General features: G+C 45.3%; 1 protein-coding gene across 4 annotated transcripts in view; it reads left to right on the plus strand.

The window, feature by feature from the left end:
* Positions 1–1,011: 1,011 nt before the first annotated feature.
* The window catches only part of CHCHD6 (coiled-coil-helix-coiled-coil-helix domain containing 6), a 251,749-nt gene continuing 242,882 nt past the window's right edge, over positions 1,012–9,878 (plus strand). For all 4 annotated transcript variants that reach the window (XM_040463272.1, XM_040463274.1, XM_040463275.1 and 1 more), the window contains exon 1: positions 1,012–1,200. In XM_040463272.1, the coding sequence (XP_040319206.1) occupies positions 1,114–1,200 (87 nt within the window). In that variant the 5' untranslated portion in view covers positions 1,012–1,113. The remainder of the gene's footprint in view (positions 1,201–9,878) is intronic.

Genomic DNA, 9,878 nt, shown 5'->3' on the forward strand with positions numbered 1-9,878 from the left:
TCAAGGTCACTGTGGCTGTAAATTGCAATCATTTATGTTCCTCCATTACACATATGATCCTGTATAAGAAGCATAAACACAATGCTTGATATACTGCACTCAATGCATGGCATGTGTGCTCATTGGCCAATGTTTCCTAAATGCCTATGATCATTCACTGCATTCCAGGGCATTTAGAATAAAATTTTGACCCTGGCTTATAAGGCCCTACGTGATCTGAACACTTCCAGCTCCTCTGGCCTTCTTGCCTATGGATCCCTTCTCACTTTCCAGTCACATGGCCGGGCCCTCTTTCTATTTCTTGAATGTGGGTGGCAAGGTCTTCCTTGCCTCAGGGCCTTTATACCGGTTGGTTCCTAGCCAAGTTCTTCCCGTCTTCTCCTGGCTGACTCCTACTCATCCTGAAGTCTCAACTCAAATGTTTCCTTCTCAGAGAGGTTGCTGTGGCCTCTCAAATTAAAGGAGGCCCCCTCCTATTAATTTCCGCCCTGGCATTGTGATGTAGTTTTCCGTTTTTGGCATTTATCACAGTGATTAGTAAGTTTATTTATGTGCTTGCTTGTTTGTCTTTTCATTTGTTCCTTCCATTGCATCTAAACCTCACGATGGCTGGGCGTGCCTTGTTCGTCTTTGCATTCTCCGCGGCTAGTTCAATGTTTGCCCAGTTCTTAGTTGAGCGCCGCTCAACACGAGTTAGCTGAAGGCGCCAAGCAGCAAACCATGCGAAGGTCGCCCTGACATGCCTGCCTCAGACTCCCCGCTGGTCTCCTGGCCTTAGATCATCACCCTCGATTCTGCTTCCAGGGTGATCTTTCCCCTGGCTGCTGCACTCTAACGCGCTTTCCACCGCTCACACACCATGCCTCCGCGTGATCGCTAGTTACAGATGGGCAGTTCGGACCTTGAAGACTACAACCCCCACAACGCCCCGCGGGCCCGCGCCACATGATTGGCTGAACCTCCGGCGGCGGCCAATAGGACGGGGCTTTGTTGGCTTGTGCCGCAGCAGCCCGAGTCCCGGGAAGCGCGGGGCGCATAGGGAGCCAGAGCCTGGCGTCCGTCTGGTTGCTCTGGAGCCGAGTCGCGTGGCCGCCTGCCGGCTCGCCTCTTGCCATGGGGAGCACCGAGAGCAGCGAGGCCCGCAGGGTGTCCTTCGGAATGGACGAAGAGGAGCGGGTCCGGGTGCTGCAGGGCATCCGGGTGAGCGGGCCGCCGGCGGGCGCGAAGAGCGAGCGCGGCCTGGGCCGGGTGGGCGTGGAGGGCGCGGGCCAGCCTGAGGGGAGGTTCGGGCCCGAGATTAGGCGGGCGCGCCTCGCTCATTGAGCCCTCCCAACGCCCTGGTGGCGAGCATCTCTCCCTCCGCCGTGTACGTGAGGGACCCGAGACTCGGGGGATGCCCGGTGTCCGCCATCTGGGCAGTGGCCGCCTTCAGGCTTCACTACCCTGGCATCGGGGGAGAAAGCGGAGAATGGGGAGAGGTGGGGAGGCCACATTCCAGCTCCGGTTGAGTTGTTGCAGACCTGCATTTGTTCCCCTGCACCCCAGTGCACACGTCGTGTTACATGTACGTGGGATGCTTCCAGTCCAGCACAACGCAACTGCCTCTTCACTGAGGCTCTCGGATTCTCGACACCGCAGCCGAAGGAGCAGTTTAAAAGTTGTGAATCAGATCATATGCCCTTCCCCTTGCTTAATCCTCTCCAGTGGATGTCTAGCTCATTTAAGATGAAGAGGAACCACTTTACCTTGTTTTACAAAGCGGTTCTGCTGACCCGTGTGCCCGAATCTCACCCAGTTCCCTCCCTCCCGCCTCGTCTATTTACTGGCTTCCTGACTGCAAGATGTTGGCTTGTTCCAAGCATAGGACCTCTGCATTTGCTGTTTTCTGCCCTCTGTCTTTTCCTAGATGAGGCTCTTATCATACTGTCACAGTTTGAGAATCATCTGAGTAATCCTTAGGTGACCGGTCAATCTAAAGTAGCTTCCCCACCCACACTATCAACACATTTTTTTTTTTTTTCCATAAAAGAATCACCATTGGGAACCTCTATTGATAGTTAACTTGTTTATTGTGTTTCCCACCACAGCGAAAGCTCCTTGAGACCAAGGCTCTTGTCCTTTTCAAGACTCTATCCCCAGAACTTAGAGGAATAATAAAAGCAGCTCACATTTGAGTTCTTAGTGGGGACCATGGATTCCTCTGAATCCTTTACAGGCAACCTCTCATTTAATTTTCAACAGCCCCGTGGGAGAGGTAGAATTCTAGTTGCCAATAAGGACAAGTAAGGCACTGAGAAGTGAAGTAACTTACCCAAGGTCACCTAGATGACAAGAGGGAGAGCTGGGATTGATGGAGGCCAACTCCAAGCCCTGTTGACTGAATGCTGCAGTTCATACACCTGTGCCTGGCACATAGTGGGTGGTTTGTAAACCATTGTTGAGTGGTTCAATGGATAAGACCAGCAACCACCATAAGAAATAGCAACCACGTTGAAATAGAATGCACAGATAGGGGTGTAGGTGAATTAGTTAAATTACAGAGTAACTCAGAAAAAGACCTCAGGAAGTCTGATTTCTGAGCAGATGCTCATTAGCGGTGTGCCCTTGGGTGAACAACTTATTATTTGAATCTCAATCCCTGTGTTTTTAATTTTTTTTTATGTTTATTTATTTTTGAGAGGGATAAAGAGACAGGTGCAAGCAGGGGAGGGGCAGAGAGAGAGAGGGAGATACAGAATGCGAAGCAGGCTGCAGGCTCTGAGCTGTCAGCACAGAGCCTGATGCGGGGCTTGAACTCACGAACCTTGAGATCATGACCTGAGCCGAAGTCCAGTGCTTAACTGACTGAGCCACCCAGGCGGCTCAATCCCTGTGTTTTTAGAAAAATCAGGGGAGGGTGTGTAATCCTAGGTACTGTTTAAGATATGTGTGTGTAAGTGCTTAGAAACAGTAGTGTTTTGTGGGGGTCTCTATTCTTAGTCTAGGATAGTACTTAGCACATTTGGTGCTTGCTAGGCCTTATCTAGTCTTGACCGGGCTCTTGATGAGGACAAAACGGGGAGGAGTTGGCTCCTGTTTGAAGGTTGAGAGGCAGGAGCCTGAATTGGAATTTAGAAAAACATCATTGGCTGTATTTGGGTGCTCTCTCACCTTTGTCACCTGGTATTCTGTGTTTGGGAATGTTGGAAAATTAGGTCAAAGTCAGGTCTTCTAAGATTCAAGGAAGTTGAGTTCCTCTAAGTTGACAGAGGATCATTTTTGGGGGGGCGGTATGATATCAGACTAGTACATTTTACATCTAGTTCCCTTAGTTCCGCAAAGTGTAAGTTCTCTTTAAAGATGGGGAATCAGGCTTAGGGCTGTTCAAACTTTGAGATATTATCTGAGTGACTGATGGGACTTTAGTCCAGATCTTTTGGGTGCAAGAAACAGCCTTTTCTCACTACTCCAAGCTCCCTCCCCCAGTGATATGCAAGGCAGCCTGAAAATTGTGCGACACAACCTCTACCTGTTCCGACAGGTACTGGCACCCCACTTAGTTCTCCCAGAGACTGTTAAAATTAGAGGGAGGTTTGGTGACTGACTGTAAACTCATCAGAATAAATGACTTGCCTAGAGGCACACAGTGGGGTGCATGGCCCCATCAAATGAGAGTCCCTTCCTTCCTTCCTTCCTTCCTTCCTTCCTTCCTTCCTTCCTTCCACTTGTGTGCCTGGTTTGGGAGAGGGAGATTTGAGAAAGGAGGTGATGGCAATGAAGTGTTTTGTTGTGGGGGCTTTTTCTACTAGCAGAGTTACTTGAGAGTTGGGGAGTCCACCTTGTCCTTAAGCAGGCAAGTAAAAAATCAGCAGAGATCATTGGATGAACCACATGAGAAGTTAGTTTAAGTAGAAGGTAGGTGCCGAAGAAGAGTATCTGCCCCAGGTCCTTCAGAGAAAGTTAAATATTCTTAAAGACTACTCGTATTTAATCCCCAGGCCCTGATCCTGGAAAGTACTCAAGTTCCCTTAAGATTCAGTGCTAGGGCCTTGCTCCTTTGCACATTTATTTGCATAAATTTACATATTGAGTTCAAGCCCTAATTCCACGGAAGGTAAGAGAAATTTAATTAATGCAAAATGCTGCAATTATATGCAACTCCAGTTTTCAGAGCAGGCATGTGTGAAATACATAAAGATCTCATTTTAGCTAGTATATTTAACCTTATCCTCCAATGAGAAGGTTCACACACGACAATAATGTCCTGTGTGTGCTCACTTCTCTGCCCCATGGAAGCAGCCGTATTTGGTAACTCAGCTGAAGTTGGTTGCTTTTCAACGTCTAGACTCCACTGTTCTCCAGCCTTTTTCCTTTCCAGCTGCTTGGCTGCTTGCTACTCTTCCCAACTCACTTCCTGGCCGGCTGCATGATAGCTGTGTCCCCAGACCCATCACACTGTCTTGGCTGCATCACATTTGCCATCATTCCTTGCTTTCGTGAGGCAAGTCTGGACCACTGCCGAGGGGAGGACCAAGGAGGATGTAGAAGAGGCACAAGAAACAGTCCCCAAACATGCCCCTGCCAGAGAAGCCATATGCCTGAACACTGTACCTGTAGCCACAATTTATCCTTCACCTCAGCAAATGCTCGCTGCACACAGATTACTCGCCAAGCACTGGGCCTGGCCTTGCAGAGGCCATCAGGGACAAAGCATAAGGTCCTTACCCTCATGGAGGCCTCAGCCCAATGTCAGAACAGACCAAGAAAGGAAAAAAGAGGCAAAGGAAGAAAAAGCTGCAAGTACTCTGAAGGAAACAAAAGTGTGCAGAGTAATGGGGATCCTTGCTTGCAGTGGGATGGTGGACACTGCCGCTCTGAGCGGGGGACGCTGGAGATGTGCCCGAGCCAGCCATGAGAAGCATGCAATCTGTGCTGTGTTTTCTGAGCACTAGCTCAGATATCCCCCTCCTGCTGACCTTGTGAGCTGTTGTCCACATCTCAGACGTGACATAGGTTCAAGGAGGCCAAGTAACCCAAGGGCGCAGCTAGTTAGGGGTAGAGTTGGAGGCTCATTCTGGCTCCACACGCCATGTGCTTGGCCAGCAACAGAGGGGTCGGGATGTTGAAAGCTGGCCAGGCACTGAGGCTAGACAGATGATGGGTCCTGAATCGCCAGGGAGGGCTTGTCCGTGTGTTACCTTGGAGGCAACACTGCAGGTCTCTAATCAAGAGTGGTGCTTTGGAAAGATGTTCTCTGATGGTGGTGGTTTTTCTTCTCTGTTTTTAAAATCATATTTTTGAGATGTCTTTTACATGTGAAATTCACCCATTTGAATGATTTTTAGCAGACTTATGGAGTTGAGCAACTGTCACCACAATCAGATTTTAGAACATTTATTCTCAAGACCTAAAAAGATCGTTTGTGCCTATTTGCAGTCCGTCCCCACTTCCACGCCCCGCCCCAGGTAACCATTAATCCTTCTGTTGCTCTGAGTTTGCTTTTTCTGGACATTTCATATGAATGCACTCAGATCTTTGACGTCTGGCTTCTTTCACTGAGCACGATGTTTTTGGTGTCGGTTTGTTGATGTAGCATATATCAGCAGCTTGTTCCTTTTTATTGCTGAGTAGTATCTCATTGCCTGGCTGTCCTGTATTTTGTTCATCCAGTCACTAGTTGGTGGACATTTGAATTGCTTCCGGTTCTTTATATCATGAATAATGTTGTGAACATTTGCATACAACTTTTTTTTTTTTTTTTTTTTTTTTTGGCAGACCTATATTTTCATTTTTCTTGCATAGATACCTAAGGGTAGAGTTGCTGGGTCATTCTGCTTATGAATTCAGTGAGTTGTTAGGTTTCACTTTTTAAGAAACTGTCAAACTGTTTTCTGAAGCGGCTGTACCATTTTACATTCCTGCTGGCAGTAGATGAGGGTTCCGTCTTCTCGACATCCTCACCAACACTTACTGTTTGTTTTCTTGATTGTAGCAATTCTAGTGGGTATGAAATGGTATTTCACTGTGGCTTGAATTTACATGTGGCATGAATTTCACGGTGGCATGAATTTACATGCAAGTATCTAACCGTGTTGAACATCTTTTCATGGGCTTATTTGCCATCCGTAAATTTTCTTTAGTGAAATATGTATTCGGATCTTTTGCCCACTTTTACTAGGGTTGTTTGTCTTTTTATTATGATTTACACGATTTTTTAATGCTGGATATGAGTCTTTTTTTTTTAATTTTTTTTTTAATGTTTATTTATTTTTGAGACAGAGAGAGACAGAGCATGAACGGGGGAGGGTCAGAGAGAGGGAGACACAGAATCTGAAACAGGCTCCAGGCTCTGAGCTGTCAGCACAGAGCCTGACGCGGGGCTTGAACTCACGGACCGTGAAATCATGACCTGAGCCGAAGTTGGCTGCTTAACCGACTGAGCCACCCAGGCGCCCCTGGATATGAGTCTTTTATCGTATTACAAATTGCAAATATTTTCTCCCAACGTATGGCTTGTCTTTTCATTTTCTTATTGGTGTCTTTTTTGAAGTGCAAACCTTGTAATTTTGATGAAGTTTATCAGTTTTTTCTTTTATTGGTTGTGCTTCATATCTTAGAAATCTTTGTGTAACCCAAGGTTATGAATTTTTTTTCCTATATTTCTGAGAGTTTTATAGTTTTGGCTTTTATATTTAGTTCTATGATCCATTTTGTGTTAATTTTTATATGTTATGAGGTAAGGCTTTAAATCGGGGGTTGGCAAAGTTTTTCTGTAAATGACCAGTTAGTAAATACTTTCTGTTTTGCTCACCAGAAGGTCTCTATCACTTCTATTCAACTCTGCCATTATAGGGTTAAAGAAGCCACAGTCAGTGTATAAACAAATGAGTGTGGCTATGTTCTAATAAAACTTTACTTATAAAAGTGTTGGGTTAGATTTGGCTCAAGCACTAGAGTTCACTGAACCCTAATCTAAAGGCCATCTTTTTGCATGAAATATCCAATTTTTCTAAACATCATTTGTTGAAAAGACTATCCTTTCCCCCTTGAATTACCTTGGGACCTTCTTGAATATCAACTGACCATAAACATAAGGGTTTATTTCTGGTTTCTCAATTCTGTTGAGAGTTCCATTGATCTATATGCTATATGTCTATCTTTATGCTACTGCAACATTGTCATGATCATTGTAGCTTTGTAGTAAGTTTCAAAATTGGGAAATATAATTTTTTTTTTTTTTGAGATTGGTTTGGCTATTCTGAGTCTGTTGCATTTCCACATACATTTTAGGATCAGTTGGTAACTTCTGTAAAAAAAAAAACTCTTAGGATTTTGATGAAGTTTGTGTTGAATCTAGATTACTTTGGGGGAGAATTGTCATTCTATTTTAATGTTTATTCTTGAGAGAGAGAGAGAAAGGCAGAGTGCGAGTGGGGAAGAGGCAGAGAGAGATGGAGACACAAAATTTGAAGCAGGCTTCAGGCTCTGAGCTGTCAGAACAGAGCCCGTGAGGTCAAACCCATGAGCCATGAGATCATGACCTGAGTCGAAGTCAGATGCCCAACCAACCGAGCCACCCAGGTGCCCCAACAATCATCATTTCAACAACATGGAATCCTCCAATATGTGAACATGAAGTCTCTATTTAGATTAAAAAATTTTTTTTCAGCAGTGTTTTATACTTTTAATGAACAAATCTTATGTTTCTTTTCATAAGTTTATTCCCAAGTATTTGTTCTTTTTGATACTAAAATGAATATAATTGTTTTGTTTTTTTCTTTTTCTTTTCTTTCTTTCTTTCTTTCTTTCTTTCTTTCTTTCTTTCTTTCTTTCTTTCTTTCGAGAGAGAATCCCATGAGGGGCAGAGAGAGGGAGACAGAAAGAAAGAGAGAGAAGAGAAAAGAAAGAGAGAGAAGCAGGGCTTACCCAGGGCTCATGTTTTACCTGAAGTGGGGCTTGAGCTCACCTGAAGCGGGGCTTGTGCTCACCTGATGTGGGACTTGAACTCATGAACTGTGAGATCATGACCTGAGCTGAAGTCAGATACTTAACGGCTGAGCCACCCAGATGCCCGAATGTAATTGTTTTTTTAATTTAACTTTTGGAATTGTTTTCTTAATTTAACTTTTGGATTCTTCATTGCTAGTATGTAGAAATTCAATTGATTTTTGTATGTTGATCCTGTATCCTGCAACCTTGCTGAACTCATTTATCCAAGTAGTTTTTTTCTGTGGATTCCTTATGATTTTATATTGATAGGATGATGCTGACTGTAAATAAGGAGAATTTTACTTCTTCCTTTCTAGTCTGGATGCCCTTTCTTTAATTTTCTTGCTTTATTGCATTGGCTAGAACCTCCAACACAGTATTGAATAGAAGTGGTGACAGTGAATGCCCTTGCCCTGCTCCTGAACTTAGATAGAAAACATTCCGTCTTCCACCATTAAGTATGTTAGCTGTAGGTTTTTCATTGTTGCCTTTTCTAAGATTGATATTTTTAAATAATCTTGGTCACCTCTTCCTCTCTGTTATTATATCCTGTTTGTTGTTTGTAGGCTCTTGGAGTGCAAAGACTTTTATTTATTTCAGTGTCTGGCTCATTTGTGTGTGCGTGTTGGATTGCACGCTTGGATTAATGAACTGATGGTACTTTTAGCCAACCTGGCGATCTTTGGCAGCTGCACTTGAGAATTTTACCCTTCTGCTTGTTACGGTTCCAGCTTTAACACAGACTTGTTCCATTTGTATGCGGCAGACTTCCTTTTCACCTTGGTATTGCCCCGTGATATGTTTCTTGAGTCTCAGCATGAATGTTGATGCTGCATATCATACATCCTTCGTCTTGGTTGGCTGCTTAGAGGCAGCATGGTGAACCAACTGTCTCAGGAAGCCCTGGCCTGGAGCTCTGACACTCAGAGCAGTAAGTCTCTCTCCTTATATGCAAGACGGACCTGTTAGTGTAGGTGCCTGGAAAGGGTTGGATCACAAATCCTCTCCGGTCTTTCCCAGCCTCTGTACTCTATCTGGCTGACCATTTGGGGGATTGTAGTTGATTGGGCCACAACAGAAAATGCCAACGTGGCAAGTCAGGACATGGACGGCCTAGTTCTCCACCGTTTTCTGTGAGCAGTATATGGGTCTGGATGTCAAGCGCGTGTCGTGTGCCAGTCCCCGGGCTGGGTGCTCTGCCAGGTGTTACTCTTTTTGATGCGTCCCCAACATCACGTCTGACACGCGGTGAGGTGGAGCCAACTCCTCAGGGAAGCAGAGCACTTACCGTTTCTCTGTCTTTCCCCCTGTCAGCTGCTGAGGAGCAGAGGACCATCTGAAAGACAGAAGACTCGGGTAGTGCGTGCCCTCCATTCACCTGGCTCCAGGGTGCCCGAACTCACTATGGTCAAGGACAGTAAAGGGCTGGGCACACAACCACGCTGTACTTTAGGGGCAGACTTAGCAACTTTCAGGGGTTTCTTGAACGTTCTTCAAGTTTTCTTTTTTTTAATTTTTTTTTCAACTTTTTTTTTTTTTTTTATTTATTTTGGGACAGAGAGAGACAGAGAATGAACGGGGGAGGGGCAGAGAGAGAGGGAGACACAGAATCGGAAACAGGCTCCAGGCTCCGAGCCATCAGCCCAGAGCCCGACGCGGGGCTCGAGCTCACGGACCGTGAGATCGTGACCTGGCTGAAGTCGGACGCTTAACCGACTGCGCCACCCAGGCGCGCCTTCAAGTTTTCTTTTAATAGTACTGTTGTGTAACCAGGAATGAAATGTAAATAGTGTAAGAGTTAAGGTGATTTCTGTTTTACCTTGTCTGACTTTTGAATATAACCCCTGTATAAGATGAAATTCCCCCCTAATTCTCCCTAACTGTGTCACAGTATGATGTGGAAGATCTTT

Source organism: Herpailurus yagouaroundi, unplaced genomic scaffold, assembly GCF_014898765.1.
Source record: "Herpailurus yagouaroundi ecotype Mexico unplaced genomic scaffold, PumYag 387, whole genome shotgun sequence".
Taxonomy (NCBI): domain Eukaryota; kingdom Metazoa; phylum Chordata; class Mammalia; order Carnivora; family Felidae; genus Herpailurus; species Herpailurus yagouaroundi.